At 30.8% G+C, this 22,528-nt stretch overlaps 2 protein-coding genes across 7 annotated transcripts; both read right to left on the bottom strand.

Annotated features, from left to right (window-relative positions):
* Window positions 1–1,979: 1,979 nt before the first annotated feature.
* Window positions 1,980–8,384, bottom strand: RECQSIM (RECQ helicase SIM). 6 transcript variants are annotated; one of them, XM_088097921.1, is made up of 16 exons: window positions 8,090–8,379; window positions 7,471–7,982; window positions 7,176–7,395; window positions 6,670–6,780; window positions 6,235–6,424; window positions 5,813–6,146; window positions 5,486–5,700; window positions 5,095–5,151; window positions 4,482–4,562; window positions 4,259–4,322; window positions 3,996–4,095; window positions 3,837–3,920; window positions 3,497–3,584; window positions 3,064–3,183; window positions 2,861–2,953; window positions 1,980–2,451 (listed from the first exon to the last, which is right to left on the bottom strand). In XM_088097921.1, the coding sequence occupies exons 2-16, from the start codon at window positions 7,973–7,975 to the stop codon at window positions 2,149–2,151; spliced, it is 2,565 nt and encodes an 854-aa protein (XP_087954047.1). In that variant the 5' UTR covers window positions 7,976–7,982; window positions 8,090–8,379; the 3' UTR covers window positions 1,980–2,148. The 6 variants fall into 6 exon arrangements, with proteins under 6 accessions (XP_087954047.1, XP_087954050.1, XP_087954045.1 ...); XM_088097924.1 differs by lacking the exon at window positions 8,090–8,379 and having other exon boundaries at window positions 7,471–7,688; window positions 7,759–7,880; XM_088097919.1 differs by having other exon boundaries at window positions 7,471–8,379.
* A 2,849-nt stretch (window positions 8,385–11,233) lies between these two features.
* On the bottom strand, window positions 11,234–15,208 carry LOC124848141 (formin-like protein 11). Its single transcript, XM_047325782.2, has 4 exons — window positions 13,173–15,208; window positions 12,890–13,080; window positions 12,341–12,576; window positions 11,234–12,079 (listed from the first exon to the last, which is right to left on the bottom strand). Exons 1-4 carry the CDS (start codon window positions 14,753–14,755, stop codon window positions 11,339–11,341), a joined length of 2,751 nt encoding a protein of 916 aa, XP_047181738.1. The 5' UTR covers window positions 14,756–15,208; the 3' UTR covers window positions 11,234–11,338.
* Window positions 15,209–22,528: the final 7,320 nt, after the last annotated feature.

Here is a 22,528-nt window from a genome sequence, read left to right as displayed (position 1 = left end):
CTCAGATCTATGTTTTTCTTTATAGATTAAAGAAGAGCAGCGGTAGAATGATGTATATAAAAGAGTGAATTTTTATATTTTTTTAAGAAAAAAAAGAGTAAAAAAGATAATATCAAATAAATATAAAATATGTGTGTTAAAAGTGAACGATTGTACCTCAAATAGTTATCCTTCTAAAGTTGTTTTTTCTTTTTATAAACATTAGTATTTTTATTTAAACATTTATATGTAAAATTTAACTCTTTTTTGTTCTCTATGTTCTTGAATACCACTTTTCACGGTTCTATGTCTGTTCATAACATTTTCTACAAACCTTTCTATATTTTTTGTATTCATTTTTATTTTTTCATAATAATAATTTTTTACAATATCTTGTGCTGGTTTGGCGATCTCTTTCATTTATAGTGTACATCATAATTTTTGTCTTTCATTTCATCTTAATCATGATTTATCGTGGAATCTGTCTTGTTAGACTTTGGGCTAATTTTTATAGAATATATATATTTTTTAAAAATTTATTAACTTTTTTATAGCTAATTTTGTTTATTTCCGACTTTATTCATTGATATTTTTTAAACATTTATTATTCTCTATATTTCTAAATATTATGAAACATTACATGTATAGATTTACTTATTTTTCAATAGAAATTATTGTATGACAAACATCACTTCTTCTTCTTTTTATATTTTTTAAATATTTTTCTTTCTCAACCTTTTCATTTTTTCATTATAGATTATTTATATTTATTCAAAATTTTCATATAAATCTTACTATTTTTCAAAAACTTACTTGTCTTATTTTCTAAACCTCGGTTCAGCACGCTTCGTTTAGTTAGATAAATTATTATTTTCTAAACTATATCGTTCTAACTTCTATCACACATCTACTATTAGAACTCATTAAAAACCCAAGTTAATGGAAGCTAGGCTGGTATTTCACGTGGCAACACCGTTTGTCACATCTACTAAAACTTAACACCGTCCAATTTCAAGGACTAATACTCAAAGTTTCAAAACTATAAGGACTAAAAACCATCAAAGTTTTGAGTAGGGACTAAAACCAAAATCATGTGATACTTAAAGGACGAAAAACATATTTAACCCTTAATTAAATTACATAAGCTTACCTTATTTCCTGTCTTGTCTGTGTGTCCTTTCCGTTGTCGTTTTCTGTTGCAATGATCATCCATGTGGATGTAAGCAGAAGGAGAAGAGTTGCTGGAAGAAGCTCTTGTAGAAGTGGAAGTGAAGGTCGAACAGTTCGGTTATTATTGCTACTTATGTTCTGTAGAACCATTCGGTATTGGTGATTTTGGAAACCGTTCGGTCTAGGCGGTAGAATTTTAAAGTTTAAATTTTGTAGTATTTTGATAAGACCGTTTGGCCAGAATTGTACTTCTTAACCTCGAAACTGAACTGTAATATTGTTAATATATGGATATTTTAGATATGATTTTATGCTGTATTTTTGGGATGCTACATCTACTAGAAATACTCACATACTTTTCTGATATTTTATTCAATATCATACATTTTAAATTTTATTAGTTAAAATTTAGCATGTATTTTTAACATTACTTTTTTCACTACTATGTTTTTTAAGTATTTATTTATCATTGTCATTATTTATAATTTGATAAATTTATTATAAAGTTGATATTTCAATTGGAAAAATTAATTAAAAATCTATGCTTATTATTATTTTTTAATTTTATTAAATTTCTTTAAATTTTTATAAAGAAAAAAAATTAATTAGCCCAATGTTGGCGCAATCCCCTCCCAAACTAATCCAGAATCCGGACTAAATTTTTTATGATATTTATGTGTTTTCAAAATATATTAATTTTAATATTTTAAAAAACATACTAAAAAGTTTTTAATATACCAAAATATTAATTTCAAAATGTCCTGATTTTGATATTTTTATATTGTCCTTCAAAATGCATCTCACCAAGTTAAATCTTAACTCAGACCTGGTGATCGATATTTTTGAATAATTCGCATAATATTCAGAGTTAAAACATTTAATGTTGTTGGATCAGTGGCTGATAAATATCACTAATGTTTGATCGTGATTTTACACCTAATGTTGAAAAGGTTCACTTGCAGGATAAATTGTATGCATCGCATTAGTAGCTGATAAAGATCACTTATATTTTGAGAGTTTTGCTGTTAGTCTGCCACGAGAAGTTCTGAAATCATGTTGCACTTTTCTCTTTCGTTTCCTTTTGGAGCTTGACACCATCCCTGACTTTCTCTTCACTCCCATTCTTTCTAGGCGCTGGCGACGGATCTCAGGATCAGCCCAACCCTTTCCCCATTCTGAGAATGAGGAAAATGGTTTCTCAGTTAATTTTCTTGCAAGCAACATATCTGCTTCAGGGTAAACCCAGAAAGCTTCCTCATTCATGGACCTCACAAATTCCGGGAATTTTGCCTGAACATGGGTCTGCAATTGTATGGTGGAAACTGTGAGATCAAATCACAGAATTACCACAGCACATAACTGCATATTGCAGATAATACAGCAATAAGATAGTCACACGTTGGAGTTTAGAGCTTGGGTGAATGTATTGAAGAGCAAATCAGTGGCACATCTCCATATAAATGCGGAATGCAGAAATATCTTTCTGGTCAGTCCTTAAATTTTAAAAACCTCCATAAAAAGAGCTTTCCATGAGTTATATTATTAATCTCTCTGAATTTTTTTCTTCTAGGATCACTACTTAATTGTATACTTTTTTTATTTTAAGCGGCAACAAAATTTATGGACAGATTTTGTAATTATAAATATATAGTATTTTCATGTATAAAAACTATAAAGACAAGTTATTTCTGGGTAAAGCAATTAAGTATACCTCGTCATCTCCTTCTCTGATGTATCCTTTAACTTCCAAAATTCGAGCAAGACCTCTCCACCATAACATGTCAGTGGTTGAAAACTTTTGAAACTGTATACGGACATTTCTCAAGTGAAAACAAGTCTGGTTTCATGGATTAGCAACAAAAGGAACACCCAATATATCAAACAGTAAGAAATGACAATAATAACTAGGTTCACCTGCTGCCTTATTTTTTCAACCAACATCCTAAGATTCGGCCTCTCTCCTTGTCCTCTGTAATTGTAGTCAAAATGTATATCATCGTCATATGAGTAATCCTTGGAATCCCTACGCCCCTGCTAAATTAATATCCATGTCACGTCCTTTTCACCTATAATGGAATAAAGAAAATACAACAAGTTTGTTCCACAAAACTCGACCTATACTAAAACTATAGGTCCTGGAACTCCAAAAACGAAGCAGTTGTTTAATCAAGTCATCAAATTGAAACTTAAACCCACAGAAACAGGCACATACACAACTAGGAAGATGTACTCATGTTTTGAAAAATATGCTTTCAAAGTTCGAGACAATTTTGATATAAATTCACAACTAAGATGGAATTGATAGCGTCGTTGGTAATTGGAATAAGAATGAAACTACTCAACATACATTTTGGGCACCTATAGTTTGCAGAAAAATACAGGCCTCCTCTTTTAGATTCTGCTTTTTAGGTGGACCATCAATGCACACATCACATCTGCGTGAAAGGAGGTATATGAGGAAAGCGACAATATGAAGGGTAACATGCATTAATAACTGATTCAAACATTCTAGCTTGCTACAGGTAAATATGGAGACGGGTTAATACCTTGACTACAAAAAGAAGTAAATATGCTGATGCAATTATCAAGGCAACTTCATACCAGCTATTCTGCTCTAGAATATTTTTTTCAGTTCATGCATGCTGAAACATACAAAACAGTAAGCACTGAGACCAAACTTAACATACAAGTGACATTTCTGATGACTGAAATCCTCTCCAAAGTATTCAACGAGAATCTTTGGTCGACAGCATGAAGTATTCATTCCATATCTGTAAATATAACAAAAGGTTATGTACTACATAATAAAAATGAAAAAAGGCAAAGATGTATTTATCAAGGCAAACCTGAAACAATCAGACAACATAATATATGCTTGTTTTTTCTGATCTTCACTTTTTCGACTAGGCAAAAGAAACGGCTTGCTTGCTAGGTTTGCATACAGAACTGGTTGTTGGCCAAATGTTAGTGTTAGAAAAAGGAAAAAAAATAATGAGTAACATACACTTAAGTAAACCGAGGGAGTGATATAAGTTTAAAATCTAAAGAAGAGAGAGAGAAAAACAAACATTATAAGGTAAAAATTATATTCTAGTCTAATTTAACATACTGCAATCTGATAATTTCCCATCTCGACCAGCTCGTCCAGCTTCTTGGTAGTATGCTTCTAAACTCTGATAAAAATACCATTCACAGTTTTAGTTATTTGAGATTTCTAAAAAATAAAGACAATTCAGCTAGTGAAAGCATGAACATTGGAGTGCAGAAGAAATACAGACAGAATCCAATTCTATAATTAACTAAGGCTGGAAAAATGTATATGAATAACAGACCTGTGGCCAACCATAGTGGATGATTCTTCTGACATTTGATTTGTCAATACCCATTCCAAAAGCTATTGTAGCAACAATAACCTGAATGATAAAACACACGCGGATACATGTTGTTTGGTCAAACTTTTTAAGGTTCCAGGATGAAGGAAATTACATAAATTATGTAGTAATTTCACAATCAACATCGGAATAAACAAGGGTAAAAACAAATCAGATCCGTGTCATGCTCAAGAAATTTATTTCTTCAATTTTTGGGGCTTGATTTTACAAAAACTTCAGAAGAAGCAACAATTACAAAGAAATGTCCAACTCAGATGTTTGCCAGGCAGGGCAGGGTTTCAAATACCCAAAGCTGGAAAAAAGAATGTAAAAACATGCCCAAGCAAACATCGGAGGAAAGGGGAAGAAGAGATTGAAAAGGCCATCAAAATCAGACAAACATCCATTAATAAAAGCAGTTATGTGAATAGCACACCACAAATATAAGATGCAATAATGATACATCATAACTGATAATTGGCTATCTCAATTAAAATAAAACGTTTTGGTCCCTCTTTAGAGCCCCGTTCCCATCGGACATGTATAATATTTAGTTCAGGCTCCAGATACATACCTCTAAACTATTTTCGTGAAACTCTTTCTGAACCTTTCTTAGATGCAATTTGGGAAGCTGGAAAAAGAGATTGAGCACGTAAATCAGTTGAAACCCTAATAGAAAAACATAAATCAAATGCGAGAGGTGAATGTACGGCAAACATTTATTGTGTAATAGTACAGGCTAACTATTAAGTTTGGTTCCATGAAATCCACAACAAAGCATGCCAGAAGACTTCGAAATTAAACCAGACGGAAAATGTCAAGAAAAAAAAACAAAATTCTACTGCATAGTACTTCATGATGTCTTAAAATTTAAAATTCTCTTATCAACTGACATGATCAACCTGATAAATTTTAATTCACTAGCATCTAATCAAACAAGATTGAATATAATATACAACCCATACCCCTGCATTATAAGCAGCTGCCTTCACACCAAACTTGCATAGGTACTTCGCAATTCTCAGAGTTTCTTTTCTGGTGGGTACATATATGATTGTTGGTCCTTGTTCCAAAGGCTCATTATGAATTTTTACTCTTCTTTCTGGTTTCTTAGGTGTGTTGGTGTTCTTGGATAATTGCAATTCCTTGTGAGGTAGCACACGGAAGTCACCACGGGCAACTGCATTTACAAAATATCGTAATACATCATTTGATCCAATGTTACTTTCGGTTTATTAACTACATTATTTTGGGATAAAATGAGAGACCCAAAATAGCAGAAACATTAGTACCATCTAAGTTATCCACACTTTGAAAGGCATCGATATCATTCTCCAGGAATTCAATTGACAGTTCTTTCCCAGTTAAAAAGTCATCAGAGTTTCCTGAGTGCATTATATTAATATCACTATAAGCATAATCATCTTGGTTGTCATCCATGTCATCAGGTGAAACACTGTCTGTATCAGAGATACTACTAGCATCGGAGCTATTAGAAAACTGATCTGAATCATCTGAGATGAAAACCTTTTCATTTTCATCAATATTTTTCTTTCTACCATATACATGAATCAATTGATGAAAATCTTTTGCATAAGAAGCCTGTGATACTTGACTATGTTTTACCTGTAAGAAACAACAGTGAATCTTTATTGTAACAAGAGATGATATATTCAGAGAAGAATATACAAGTTATAGTAATGAACAAACTCACCATGAATCGTAAGTTAGGTCTAAAAAATGATGTAAGGCAAACTTTCGTTTCTTTTGACATTTGCAATGATTTTAAAATGTCTTCTCGTACTCTTTTTGTAGCTGTAGCTGTTAAGGCCATCAAAGGTATATCAAATTTTAAGGATTTTAGCTTGCTTGTACTGAAATTTTCTCTCAGCACAGACAGTCGCCTGAAACAAGAGCAAACATTTTAAAAACAGGTAATACTTATTAAAGTACACTAAAGACATTCAAGAAATTGTGGTATGAGCACCAAACAAAGAACAAAAGAAATATGCACGATAATCAATCAAGATCCTAAATGCAAACCACAAGTTGCATTTAAGATCATTCAAGACATTCTAATTACAGTAACTAGTCCAGTTCATCTCCAATAACCATAAAAAAATAAGGAAATATAGGGGATAAAACAGACCTGTAATCTGGACGAAAATCATGACCCCATTTCGAAACACAGTGTACCTCGTCAATTGCAAATAAAGCAATACCACGACTTTCTGCAAGCTTCTGCAGTGGTTGAATCAATCTGCACGGGGTTGCAATTAAGTAACAAAACATTAAAAGATTAAAAGAAACTAAAAAGAGTAAGGCCTTTTATGGATAAAGTTATCCATAACACTTACAAGAGAATGAAATAAGAAGGCAAAATGCATTCAACTCCTCCTCATCCTAATATCAACTAAAACATCTTAACTTCTGGAGAAGTTAAATGGAAAGAGTTTACATAAAAGTTAAGTGCAAGAGTTGCGTATAGCTTATGTAAGAAGGTTAATTCAATTTAAGGCTTTTTCATTTCCTGTAAATGTCTATGAAAAAGTTTATTCAAACATAACCTAAGTCTTCTAGGACATACGATAAGTTTCAACATCAACTTTTAGTCCATGAAGCTAAGGACAATATGAACAAGGCCACTAACCCTACCTTAGAACAGTCTCTGGGCAAATATACACTATACTATACAATCCTCTCATTGCTTTCTGTTCAACGGTATTATCTGGTTGCCCGGAGCCAAGAAAGCACGCACTGATCCCATGTCCAGTCAGCTTTAAACACTGGTCATGCATGAGGCTTATCAAGGGCGAAATCACAACCACCACTTTCCCAGACAACAATGCAGGAATCTGAAAGCACAGAGATTTCCCTGTTCCAAAAAACATAATTATGAATAAATGCACAAAGCTACTCTACACTGCAGAGAGTAAGGCACAAACATTACCGGATCCTGTTGCAGCGAGGACAAGACAGTCTTTGTGAGCAACCCAGGCAGAGATGGCTTCCTTCTGAAAACTCTTCAAAGATGAAAAACCAAAATGCTTTTTCATCAGATTACTAGTCTTCTGCTCCCAATCAGATTCAACATCCAAATCTTGCGCTTCAAAAGGCTCTGAAAGCACACTGGGATTGGGTTTAATTCCCAATTGAGGGAGTTCCTTCCTGTGTTCTTTGACATCGTCATTGGAATGGAAACGGTCGAATATATTGGATTGTCGAACTAAACACTTACGCAAAGGTCGCTTTTTGAGAGCATTCCCATTGCGGGCATGCGAATTGGAGGTGTGGGTAGTGGATGCTTCGTCAGTAGTAGACTTGAGAATGTGTTCCACAGCGCTGGGAACAGATGGACCCACTACTTTAATGGCTTCGACTATGCTCGAATACTCGAAACCCATTTCAATCATTTCTGCAATGACTTTGTCCCAACATGTGTCGTTCCCATCCATCGCATTCCTTCCCATAAATTACAAGAAAGCAAGAAAAATCTCCTTTTGTTGAGGTTGGGAACAAAATTGAAAGGGTTGGCGCAGAGAGCATAGAGCAGAGAAGAATGCGTATACCTGAGATGAAAGTGATGCTGCACTCAATCCCGCCAATTCTTCTGGAGGACGGTAAAGGTTACGATGAGATTTAATAAATGCATTCCCAATCTCGCAATTCAAAAACACACATACTAAACGACACCGTCTTACAAAGGTCCAATTTTTACACCTTTGAATGAAAGAACTACAACCTTGTAACAACAGGACCAATCCAGGGATACGGTCAATCATCCAACAACTCACATGCACCAGAAAATCACAAACTTGCACTCCAATCATAAACTCCAATGGCGACACATGCACCTAATAGGTAAATATACAGAAACCAAGCTCACTTGTTAACGAATACAATCAAATTGAGTCCGTACGTATTTATCATGGGCTTATAAGTTAATGGATTTATTTACTTTTCTTTAATATAATATTTTTTAATATGTAATTAAATTTCCAAAAAAACTAAATGATAATTATAAATAAAATTTAAATAATTTTAAAAGTTAATCCAACATATTTTAAATGTTTTTTTATATTTCTTTGATGAGTCAACTTAATTCATTACAAATTTAACTTAGACGAATTAAGTCCATTTTTCATCCTTATTGAAATTTTTAAATTTGTTTAATTCAATTTTACTTGAACCTTTTAGATTGAATTGGTTTACGTATTTTAATTTATTTTGATAATTCTAATATCTACTAGGACATCAAATAAAAACATTTTTTTATGATGAAATTGGTTTTAATTTTGTTTAAAGTAAATTAACTTTCATTACTTTATTATGTTTTACTGATATTTATTTTTTATATTTTTATTTAATTAATTTAATTTTTAAAATTAATTTAATGAATTGAATCCATAAAAAAGATAATAAAACAAAAAAAAAAAATTATAGTGATTTATATGAGTAAGAACTTGAAGAAAATAAAAAAAGATATATCAGTCGGGAAAATTGTCTAATTAGACAATAAAGTATTATTTTATATTATTTATTTGCTAATTATATTAAATTTTGTATATTACTTAATAATTATATTTAATCTTATTCTAGTATATTTTCCAACTATTCGTTTTATTAATATAAATAATTATTCAATTAAGTAATTAAAATATTAAAAATAGTTATAACATTAATAAACTAATTTGAAATTTGCTTGATCATACAACTTCAATTACAAAAAAATTGACTCAGTTATTGTATGTGACACAACTTATTTTTTTTAAGTGAAATTATCGTACTTACGAACACCTCATCCTATTATATAATATTTTGAAAATATAATCTCATAAAAAATACAAAACAAAAGTAATTTAATTCCATTTAATAAATTAACCTATATTTTAATTATAGGAGGGTTTTTCACATTACAAAGTTTTCCTTACAACATTCACACTAATACCGCATCCTTTTCTTCAAACTTCTCAATATGTTTTTTCCCTTTACATGGAAACTCTTTCCTCTTAAATATTTGACAGTAACTTATACACCAGAGTTTGGTTTTAATGCCATTAATCTATTATTCTATATATACTAGATTTCTTTATGGAAATAACACTTATCTCTTCTCAGGTGACATTATCTTAAATGAAATTTATATTTTTCTTTTCTAGTTTTAAAATAAATATTAATTATTTTATGATTTTAATAAAAATTTGCATATTTTTTAATTTCTAAATAAAAATTAACCTCTTTTTTTATTTTAAGTAATAGCACTAATTTTCTTTATATTTTAATAAAACGTCAAATTGACTAAAATTTAAATAAAAATCATAAATTTATAAAATAAAGTTTAAAATATATAAAAAAAAGTATTCTATAATAAGAAAAAATATTGTAATAATAAAAAAACATCTGTAAATGTCACTTTATTATGAAAAAAATAATATCACTTATTACAAATACGAGAAATGTAAATATTTATTTAAATAATTTAGAAGATATTTGTATTACTTTATTAAAAACATAAAATAATTATAAATGTTTATTTTAGAAGTAAAGGAGATTAAACATAATTTAGAATAACATGAAAGTAGATAAGTGCAAATTTGTTTTCTGATTTGGAGAGTGAAGGATTAACAAGAGAGAGAAAATACAGTTTAAAGCATTTAATAAATTATAATTATTTGCTATATAGTTTGATTGAAAATCCTCTTAAGAAGCATATATTTGGTAATTTTTTTTTGGTTTTTGTTCTCACTTTTTGATTGGTCCCAACTTTTGTGGAACTTGTTTGTTTGAATAAGAATGATTTTAGCACAATTATTCTTTATGAACAAGAACAATTCTATCAAAAGGCAAGTGGATTCATTAGCAAATCCTTTTACATACCAACACCAGGGATTTAGTGTACCCCTTCAATGCACTTATTCTTAATTTTTCCTATAATTTCATATTTCCAATATGCACTAGAATACAACATAATGAATTCAAACCCAACATGCATACTCATTACATACAACCCTAACAATACAAAATTTAATCAAACATGACCTTTACATTCCACTCCATTGCTAAGTTCATCGCGAAGGACCCACAATTTTTGAAAAATCAGAAAACGAAATGCAATGAATTGAGAAAGGGTATGTGAGAAATTATTATATACTCATCTTAATTTTCTTTTAAAAAAGTTGAATAATATTCATATATATCAAATTAGTCATTTTCAATTAAATTTAGAACCAACTTTGATTAAATTTAGAACGAACTTTGATTGACACCACAATATTCAAGATATGAGTTAATGTGAAAGCTCCCTTAACTAATTGTTTTAAAATTTTGGATAAAGAACAGTTTTAATATCTTATATGATTCAACTCAGATGTTATTGGTATTATATGATTTAAAATTTTGGATAAAGAATAGTTTTAATATCTTATATAATTAAACTCAGATGCCATTGGTATTTATATTTTTCCATGAACCTTTTTCTCAATAGATCAAATTCTAGTATTAGAAAACAAACTGTTATTCGCGTGTTTAGTTTGTTTATGTCTTCACTCTATAAAAGAGCATACATCATTATCATGATCAGTGTACAAAATAAATCACGTTGGGACAACAGTTTATTATAAAGTTGGTTATCATTTCCCAAAGTGATTATTTCCTAAGAACAGACGAAAAGTTTTAATCAATCGAAGTTTCATATGATTAGGAAAGTCAGTGAATACAAAATCCAAATAATCCAAAACTGCATAAAAACAAAAATAAAGTTACACTCTGTTTAAAATTTTCATTTCCTATGAACACACGAGACAGTGTTTAATTCTAATCTATGATCTATCTAAAGGGAGCATGGCAAGAGGATTTGGACTACGTGGAGCTTTAGACTTTCTAAGTTCTTTACACACATTATCTAACATCCCCAGAAAATCTCTAACAATCACAAATATCCTCAAAGGATTTGCATCTTCTTTGCTCACATCCCCATGAAAATATTCCGTGATTTCTTTCACACGTACCAATACTTTATTTTCATCTCCTCGTAACTCTTTCAAGTTTGCATCAGCGTAGTTCAGAAATGACTTCATACACTGTACAAAGTTAATGCTTCTCTCATCTTTATGCAGTTCCTTTTCCACTATATGTTGCAGCTTTTTCATACCTTCTGATAGATTCGACACAGAGCTTGCAAGAACATCCAAGTCTATTGTGGCTGTTTTCTTCACGTTGTATAACTCAGTGCTGAGACCAGAAACAAGTTCTAATCCCATTCTTTTGTAATCTTCTTCCTTCTCTTCCTCCGTTCTGTTCTTACTTCTCTGGCTGATTTTTCCCATAATGCTATCTGAAACTCTTATTCCTTCCGAACGAACAATCTCCTGAACAACGAAATGGAGCAACGTGGTTTTCCCATCAGTTCCCTTAACATCTGCAAGCTTGAGAAGGGCATCTAGTTTAAATGCTCTAGCACCTCCTCTGATTGTTCCAACGTTCATACGGTTTCCTGTTTTGAGCACTGCTTCTAGTAGCTTCAAGAATAACCTGCTTGATCGAAGTTCCTTGCATGCTTCCTATGGAAATGGGAAAATGACAACGTGAAAGAAAGAATTCACAAAGCTTTCAATGGGATGAAAAAACTTCAGTTTGGTGTCTAAACAAAACCCAGAAATAATAATGCTGTCAGATCAAAGTTAGAGTTTTATCTGATCATTTATGTTAACATTTAATGCAACCTTTATTTGGTGCACCTACTAAAAAATTCTAATTTTGTTCGAAATTAAGTACTAAAAAAATGTACAGATGGATATGTAAGTTTTGTCTTTGATGGGTACCTCAAGCATTGAAAATGAGTTCCTGAGGTGAACTACTTCATCGTCAAACGTCTCTCTGAAAAGCATGCCTTCTACTCTTTGAAAGGCATATGGCACATCAAGCATTGCTCTCACGAACCTTTCGGCGGACCCCAATTCATTGATGTCACCTTTATAATTGAAGAGCTTGGATTCTTCTTCCTTGGTGGGTACCATCTTCACTAGTGCCTCTAGTTGGGGTAAAGACAGCCCCTTCCCTGATTTTCAAGAAAACAATAAGACCTTCTTCGACAATATTATTATGACCATCAATTTTCTCCAGCATATGGAATAAATGCACATGAATACTCTCATGTTATGAAAATAAAAGTCGGTGTGAGAATTTACTTAGTGGTCATAACAAGATTGATTATTATTAATAATGTTGTCAATGGAGTAAGGGATACTTTATATAATTATTTCCACCATAAGTATACTTATGGTAACATGCACTTTGGAGTTAGGAACATTTTTAAACAACGATTTCACCTTTTTCTTCGGCATATTTCATAATTGAGGAGTTAACTTTACCTTGCATTAAGGCCTCGCAGACATGCTCTGCTGTCGCATTCAGAGCTTTTGACAGTATAGTTATGTTCTGCAGGCGTTTTGGCTCAAGTACGTGCTTGCCTGGTGACGGGGTTTTACTCTTTGTTTCGTCGTTCTTAATTGAATTTTGCAAGTTGTAACCAAAAAGAGACTCGATCATTTCCTCATCCAACCTGAATCAAATCCATAATGTGCTTAAAACTGTAAAAACAAATGAACATAAAAAAAATTGATGCTGGGCTATGAGTGATTAAGTTGAACTTACTCGAATGAGCTCGATCGCAGTTTATCCCAAACCATTGTGCGATTTGGTGCGGCTCTTACTTTGTCCCAGTGAAGTGGTTTTAGTTTTGGCAATGGTGCGCCATCTTTACCAAGTGGGGTGAATTGGGGGAGTTGAGATGGTGGAGGAGGTGGGGTTTTGGTACTGTTACTATTGCCTTTGAGAAATGGAGGTGGGCATGGTGGTGGGGGGATGTTGGGAGGAGAATGTGTAGGGTAAGGTTCAGGTGTGGAAGGCAACTCCTTTTCTGGACTTTGATTTGAACCTGAGAAAGTGTCTGAATTTACCGGAGATGATAAATTATTAGATGTCAAAGAAAGTAGGGAATGAGAAGAGACTCTAGAGGAAGAAGTGAGAGAATGCAAAGAAAACAACGGCATTTGCAATGGTGGAGGAGGAGTTGGAGGAGGAGGAGGAGGAGGAGGAGGTGGTGGTGGTGGTGGTGGAGTAAATGTTTTTGAACATTGGTGAGTGGTCTCAGTCTCTTGCTCCTCGTGTTTTGTACTACTTGATGGTTGGTGAGATTGTGTATTTGGGATTGAGTTGTGTGGTGGAGAGCGAAGAAATTGGTTCAGTAATGAACTTGAATTTTGACGTGACAGAGAGTTTGTGTCACTAAGATTACAAGCTGAAGCATTGGAAAGTCTATTATTGGAATGAGAATCAACGAAGGAATGGAAACTTTCATCGTCTGAAGAATGACAATCTTCAGGGATGATCTTATCCCCAGAAGAGTTGCCGCCATCAGATTCAGCTTCACCCTTTTCTGAGTCTGCATCTTCGTGAACAGATGCAATTTCCTTGGTGGAAGAACCGCTAACATTATCATACTGTATACCATCCTTGCAAGTTTTTTTCAAGGTGCAACCATGTTGCTCAACGTCCTCGCCTAAAGCATTAAGATAAAACAGATCTAGTCCAGAGTTTAAACTCACCTTGCCTGATGAACTTCGATAAGAACCTCCACTTCCCTTGCTCTTGCTACAGAGTGGCATTGTCCTTTTGGGTTTCTTTTTGTGACTCGAGAATTTCCTCCACAACAAGAATAATCCACAAGCACCAATCAATGTAGCAACACCAGCAGATACAAGAACAGCTATTAGTATTCTTTTGGTCCTGCCTCTGTCTTCATGATAAATTTGGTGAAGGGGAGGATTCTTGCGGTGCCGTGGATGATGGGAATGAGAGTGCACGTGTGGAAGTGGAGAAGGAGAAGGGGCCGAAGCCTGAGCTTCTTCAATGAGGGGAGATGGAGAAGGTGAGGGAGAGAGAAACTCGAAATCACCATTGGATGGTACTTTGGTGTGGAAAGTCTTTAGTCCAAGCAAGGATCTAAACTTGTCCACTATGAAAGCTTGCTTCTTTTCATTCTCATCCAGTCCTGAGATTTTCTCAATCTGCTTTTCATCGTTCTCTTCAATGAAATGAATATCTGGTAGGCCATGAAGTTGGAAGGTTCCGACTGCATTGAACAGAGAATCCGCCACAGTAAAAATGTGTGATGACAGGAGCACGAAAAGGGTGATGATGAAGATGATAGGAAAATGGTCAGAAGCAGAAGCCATTTGTTTTTCCTTCTCCAAGGTAAAAAGTCACAAAGACATGAATGCATGTTTCCTCTTATAAAAGTAGTTTGCTTCCATTTTATTGCATAAATTTGAGAAGAATTGGGATTTGGGTGGTGGTGGTGGTGATGTGTGAGGGAAGATCTGGAACAGTGTCTTTAATGCTACTCCAAGGAAACCCTGAACCTGGCAGTTGTGGTTGTACTGGTCCTTCTTTAGTTCCCTGTTCCTACACTCTTATCTCTTCTCCCCATAATCAATTCTACCCTACAAACACAACTGTTAATGCATTGCATACATAACACAGCCAAACTCTTTTCCCTCTTTCCATTTTGACTTAATTCTTTTGTCTTGTATGCCTTTTTAAGCTGTTTTGTCAGAAAAGAAAAGTTATCGGTCTTTTCTCCCGCTCATGGTGATTAAAACATCCAAATATCCACACCCTTTTAGTGTTAAGTTGAGGATTCAAACCCATGTTCTCTTCAGAATTTCAAGTTTGGATAAAACTTTTTAGTACCTAAAAGTCACCTAATCAACACCATGTAAAAGTATATGGTAGGTCCTCTTTTGTTGGTCCTGCCTAACGCTATGAGGCCATTCTATATAACATTTCTCCAACCCTTTATTATTTATTATAAACAAACAACAGGCTGCGTAAGGTGGGGACAAATCAAACTTTACTCTATAATTTAACTCTGCAAACTTAACGGCACATAGACTTATAGTGACTGAAATTTTATCTCAGGCTTACTAGTACAGTATAATATATATATATATATATATATATATATATATATATATAAACCTTTAGATTCACCTAATTAAATATGCTAATTATGCTCAGAAACTTTTTCTCATCTTATCACGTGAAGACATGTATGAAGTGCTAAAAGCAGTATGTTGATTGTTTAATAATGAGATGTTACAGAAACTGCTGGTTTTCTTCCCACATGATATTGTACTGATTATTCAGTCTCAAGGGTGTTCTTTTAACGCAACTTACTTATGGCTACAGTTGCGATTGACATTTTGTGAGCTAATGTTAAAATAATATATGGAAAAAATTAAGGGAAAAATGTAGGGTGATATTAAGAAGCAGACATGTACACGTCTGAATGTCTGATTTAACCTCAAAGAATGCCGTGGTCTTGACAGCTACTTGCAAAGCCTGTTATGTGTCGCCTTCCCATCGTTTTTTTTCCTGACTTGCTGTACCGTTTCATCAAGGTAAATCAGATGTACCTGCTTCTAACTCTATTTTCACTTCGTTCGTATTTTAAATATATATAATATATTTCACAAAAAACAAGAAAAATTTAAGATAGCTTTTATCCTTCTTTATTCTAAAATATATAATCTTTTTTTATTACACTCCACTAGATTGCTACTCATTCTTGTTTTCATCTTCTATTCTAACAGTTTTTCGATAATGTTTGGAACTAGAGTCTATGTTTTTGGAACCGTATTTCAGTAAAAAACTTAGTTTATCAGAAATGTAAGGACTTTAATTAAGAGTAAAAGTGGTCTGTTTTATATTGTATTTAAATATTTTATTATTAAAAGTGATAGGTTTACAAATTAAAAAAATCAATTATTTAAGTTCAGTTTGAAAAGATTATATAGTCTCTTCAAACTTATTTTTTTTGTCTGAAACATTCTTTCATTTTTTTTAAATTACAGTCCATTATAAAGATTCTGAAGTAGAATAGAACAATTTTGTTCGATCATAATTTGTATTAGAATAAGTTCATTTTTTTCTATTTCTTTGAATCATTTTTGAGAAGTTTTGCATATGAGTAATATGTTGCTTTCATAAGATTCAATTAGATTCAAGATGAATATTTGTTTGTTTAAAATTGTTGGAGTATTTTTATATCATTGATATAAGTTTTCTATTACTATTGCATCTTATGAGAGAATAAAAAGTTATTGGAGCACTTATAAAATCAAGAAGCTTGATCCATGTAAGATAAGCTAAATTATTTTTTATGATGTTTCGGTTTAAATGATTTGGTAATAAGAGTGACATGATCACTATTTCTTATTGGAGAAAATTGGTTTGTGTGTATGAATAATGAATGAGTTGGTTTTGAGTTAGAGATTTTGTATATTGTAGATAGTAAATTTAGTTTGATTTTCGAATAGATTCACCAGTTTGGATTGTTTGAATTAGTGTATTTGATGATTTTTTTTAATATCGGGTGAGAAATATGTTTTTGTTAAATCTCTAGAGTATTTTGTGATTCCGAATAGTGAATAATAAAAATATATCAACTCAGTCAAATTGGTTATGTTAAATACTATTTTAGAATTAAAAATGACATGTTAGATATAAGAATTGAATAAAGAAATTTAGTTTGAACCAAATTGAGAAGTTAATAAACTATTATTGAATCATGATTTATTCAAACTCGCTAAAATAATTATCTTTTTTTAAGTTAAATAAGTTTTTAAATAATATTATAAGGAGTTTGTCAAGCCTTGTTAAATAAGTTTCTCTTTAGATAATTGAATTTCAGTTTTATATTTCAAAAAGTATAAATTGAAAGAAGAGAGTGCAAATTTGTCACTTTGAATAACGCTTTAAAGGTAGAATGATCAACTTAAATAGTAAATAAGTCTAATTTAAAAATTAAAGTAGGAATGATTTTATTTAAATATTTACTTTTAAAATAAAATTATTCTGGAAAAGAAAATGTAAAATAGTAAAATTACTTGCCTACATCATAGTGTAATGCATTGTTCATCATTCTTGTTTATGCTTTACTTTCTTATAAAGCCTAAGATTTTGAAGTAGCCAAGAATTGTAATACTTTTTCATCTTAACAAAATAGTCATAAAATTTCTTCTACTTTTTTCATTTTACATTACAAGTAATCTATACATAGGTTAATGGATTAAAATTTAAATATAATCGACATATGAATAATTAATACTATCTTAAACGTGGACCATTACAATAAAACACATTTAACAAATTTAAAAAAATTCAACAGATAGATTATAAAAAAATATGAATCACTTTCGTTTTCTTCCCTTTTAAGTAAAACTAAATTTTGAGAGCATTCAAATCCTACATTTAAACATCAACCTCCACTGCACATTGTAGCAAATAACAACGGAAACATTGTAAGAAGAATTGATTATGTCATGTTAATTAAACATTTTTATCTTTATTGTGATTATCACCAACTCAATACTAAATAGTTTGTTTGATCTATTAAATTATTATTATTTGCAATCTGTATTAGAATAATGAAAATTAACCCTATTATTCTTAACTAAATCTTTGACTAATTTGTTAAGATTTTTCACTTATATATATATATATATATATATATATATATATATATATATATATATATATATATATATATATATATATATATATATTTGTAATTTGATTATGGACTTTTTATATTTTTTTAGAAAAGTTTTTATTAGAGAAATATTATATAATGTTACATAAGTTCCATATAGAAAAATTGAAATTATTTTTAATCAAAAACTTCAAAGTATTAGATTTAGGTTTAATACTAATTTTAGTTCTTAGTTTTGTTAGGTGTGTTTAAAGTGATTTTTAATTCTTTTAAAGATTCATAACGGTCTCATATTTTGTAAAAATGATTTAAGTTGGTCTGACGTTAAAAACATTAAGTGTGTAATGTTCACCCTAGACAACAGTGAATAAGTTGTCTAGTCATTACGGGTCGTGGGTTCCTCATTGTGGAAGGAGACACCCTCCTCCTTCCTCTCCTTTGTTTATGAGTTGGCATTGCAGGGAACCTTTCTTCTGATCTAGTTTTGTTCTGGTTTTGTTCTAGTTTTGTTCGTATTAGGGTTTTGAATTGGGGTTATAATTTTGGAATTATGATCTTATGACGTTGGGTTTCTTTTTTTGGATTGAGTTTTTGTTTTGTTTTCTCTGCAGGTTGGTGACACAATGGTTGAGGTTCTTCGTGATCTTATGATTTTGGGATTTTAGGGTTTTCGTTTGGGATTGAGGGTTTCGATTTGAGAATTTCTTATGTCTTTTTCTCCTCTAATTGTTAATGCGATTTGGAGATTAGGATTTTTGAATTGGGATTTTGTTTTCTGATTTCATGTTTTGGGATTATCTACAATTGTATTCTAAACTTGCATTTTTGGGGTTTTTGGAATCTGTGATCTTGCGTTCTGGGGTTCTTTGGGTTTTGTTTCTGAAATAAAGCTTTGATGGTGGATTGCTTCCAACCTGATTGTAATTTGCTTTACCCTTAACTTTAACTTTAACTTTTTCACGTCAATAACTTTAAGTTTTCACATTTACACATCAATTGACCTGAGCTTCTTGCCACACAATCAATAATTGGATAGCTTATTCACTTTTGTATATGGTGGACATTATACCGTTAACGTTTTTAATGCCATAAGCAAAAAAGGACCAACTTGAACTCTTTTTACAAAATATGGAACCACTATAAACTTATGAAAAATAGGAGGATCATTTTGAACATTAACAAAACCAGGAACCAAAATTGGTATAAAATCATTAGAATTATTAGTTTTTTTTGTTATATGGTATATAACTTTATCAATTATATATAATGTGAGACTTAAACTCATATCCTTTTAAAGGTAAATCACTTTCATACAATATATTTTTTCTTAAGTATCAATGAAAGTGAAAGTTTTAACACATCTTATGCTAAAAACATTGAGTATAAGAATAAATAAAAACTTAGTAACAAGTGATATAATAGATATAATAGTAGGTAACATGATAAATTTATACATCAACCAACATAAACTTTTATGATTGTGATATCATAATTACATCTAGCTTGACCTCATTAAATAACTTAATAAAATTAAGATGTTTTTATTTATATGTTACAATTTAGTATTCATGGACTCTAACACCATCTTTAGGGAGGATTAACACACACATAGATTTCTACATTGGTAAGATATTGCCTATTTTTTGCCAATCTCTCATGGATTTGCTTTAGGTACCACTCCAAAACATTTCTTACCAATGGAGGTATCTTATGTGTATATAAATTCATTTTTATCTCTTATTTTATCTGATGTGGAAACTTTGTTGGTACCTAACATATGCCAGATCTGATCAATATGAAACATCTTAAAAACCATGTTACGAAAGGTTTTAGATGCAAAGGCTATTGATAAATCAATCTTATTGCTTTTAAAATATGTTTTGAAAATAGTTAGTATGAGAAGGGAGTGTAAGTTTAGATGTGAATTATTGAGAATAAAAGGTAGATGAAGTTGAAGAGTGAAAAAACAGTAAATATTTATAGAAATTTATGTAACAGATGGCAGAAAGAGGAATAAGGGCCCGTAATGTGGTGAAGGTTCAAATGATACATAATTGATGGGAGGAATAAAGAATATCGCATATGCATTGGCACAGACATCAAACAACAAGACCAAACAAATGAGGAAAACAAAGAAATGGAAACAGAATCCAATGCAACATTTTGTCAGAAATCAAATTACAAATTATTAGACTCTATTGTGTTTTACTATGTTTTATGTCTTCTTCATCCATTTATTTATTATTATTATTATTTAGCCTCCACTATCTATTTTTCAGTTATCCACCACAGTTTTTTTTTATGGTTTTCTAAAAGGAAACGTGTTAAAGTAATGGTAAGTGGATGGAACCATTAATAAATTTCAACTACGAAATCACCTTATATTAAGTTTTATCTTTTATTTAATATGTTAGTGTTTATTATGATAACAAATTTAAATTTAGTTATTTAAAAATACAGATTTATTCATCCATTAATTTACCTATTTTTTTTCTGCAACTCCAGTTTTTCTTCATGCACTTCATAGCCTAAAGTAAATTACCCAAGCACCCTTAATTTAAAAATCATTAAAAATTAAAAGTGTAAATATGAGAATTATCATTTCTTCTCTGACCTAGTTGCCCACTTCATGAGTTAGTCGTCTTCTCTATACATCACTATTACTAAACATATCAAAGTGAGTCAGAACCTATAAGCCAATCGAACTTAACATGAGTTTGAATCAGGTTAAATTAAAATTTTTTTTTACCAATTATAGATTAAAAGAGATTCAGTTCACTTAACCTATGAGTTATACAAGTTTAAATGGAGTTAGAATGAGCAGACCTTAAACTCACTTATTTTAAAAAATATATAATTAAATTAAAATAATTAATTTTCCTAAAACCTAAACATGGGTGCTTCTTTCTACCCCTTCCCGTTTTTCTTCCTACATTCCATAAAATTGTATATCTTAGTCTTTAATTAAATTATATTTAAAACATTAATTGCTTGATGTCCACCATTCTTCCTCTTTTTTCTTCCACGAATAGAGTAAGAATAGAGTAACACCTCCCCCATTAGCTTCTCACCGTTCAAGAAGCTCTCTTTCACCATTCTCTTTCTCTTTCTTCTATTATTGTTATCTTTCTCCTTCTTCCATTACCATTCAAGTTCGAGAATATCTCCCTCACCATTCTCCTTTTTTTTATGTATATTTACACCTCATCTTCTTTCACTTTTTGCAAATTCCTCTCTAGAAAAAAATATAAACAATAATTTTTTTAATGAATTTAACTTGCATTTTTAATTAAAAAAATGGTTATAGAAGAACAAAAAATATTAAGAAAAAAAGCTCAAGTAATATATTTATAAAACAAATAGGTGAGAGATATATTATAGAACACCTAATTCGAAAGGTATTTTTGGATTTCGAAACTACTTCTAAAACGTTCGTTCTAGTTTTTTTTTTTTGTATTTTGAGATGACTATTTTTGAAGGTATTTTCGAATCTAGAAATACAATTAAAAATATATATAAAAAAAATCCATAATGAATGTTTTAAAAGTCATTTCAAGATCTGAAAATACCTACAGAACACCTATTTCGGTTTTTTTTTTATTATATAATGACTATTCTTAAACATATTTTCAGATTAAAAATACTTACCATAGCACTCAATCCAGAATACAAAAAAAAAATATAAATTCCATAATAGGTGTTTCAAAATGTATTTTCAAATTAGGAAATGATGTGTGAAACATCTGTTTTAAAATATTTCTTGTATTTTAGATTGACGATTCCAAAATATATTTCCCGATCCAAAAAGACATTTTAGAACACTCAATCTAAAATATATTTACTTATACTTTTCATATGATTCGAAAGATATTTTATAGATTTTGAAATATCTAATCTGGAAAATATGAAAATACGGAGGTGTATAGAATTTTATTGTAATTTTAATAAGAGATAGATTGGAAATTACAATTTTTTTGGGAGTGTAAGAAGAAAAAAGGGAGTGCAGGAAGAAGACCCGGCAAATAGATAAGAAAAACAATGGGCCTTAAGACAGGCACTGTAACAATATATACATTAAACTATTTTAAAAATTTACACATCTGTCAAAAGAAAAGTTATACATGAAGGTCTTTTTAAGAAAATATAAACCGTCATTTATTAAAATAATCATTTTAAAAATAAGTGACTCTAAGTTTATAACTCATAAGATTTGTTATTAACGTATTTTTAGAATAAATAGTTTAATATATTATTCTTTAATTTATTTAAAAATGAAGTTACAAATCTTTTACACGTTTATTCTAATCTTTTGTTCAATATAGTATTTTTAAAGGGAAGAGAACATAATTTAGATATTTAAAATTTTTGTTTTTTCAACATTGGTCACTTTTTATTACAAGAGAAAAACATTATCTTTAAGATATATTTTAACAGTGGTAGAGGTTTCATATTA

Source organism: Vigna umbellata, chromosome 8 (genome assembly GCF_029865625.1).
Source record: "Vigna umbellata cultivar VRB3 chromosome 8, Vumbellata_1.0, whole genome shotgun sequence".
Taxonomy (NCBI): Eukaryota; Viridiplantae; Streptophyta; class Magnoliopsida; order Fabales; family Fabaceae; genus Vigna; species Vigna umbellata.
This window is presented reverse-complemented; position numbering and strand designations above follow the sequence as displayed.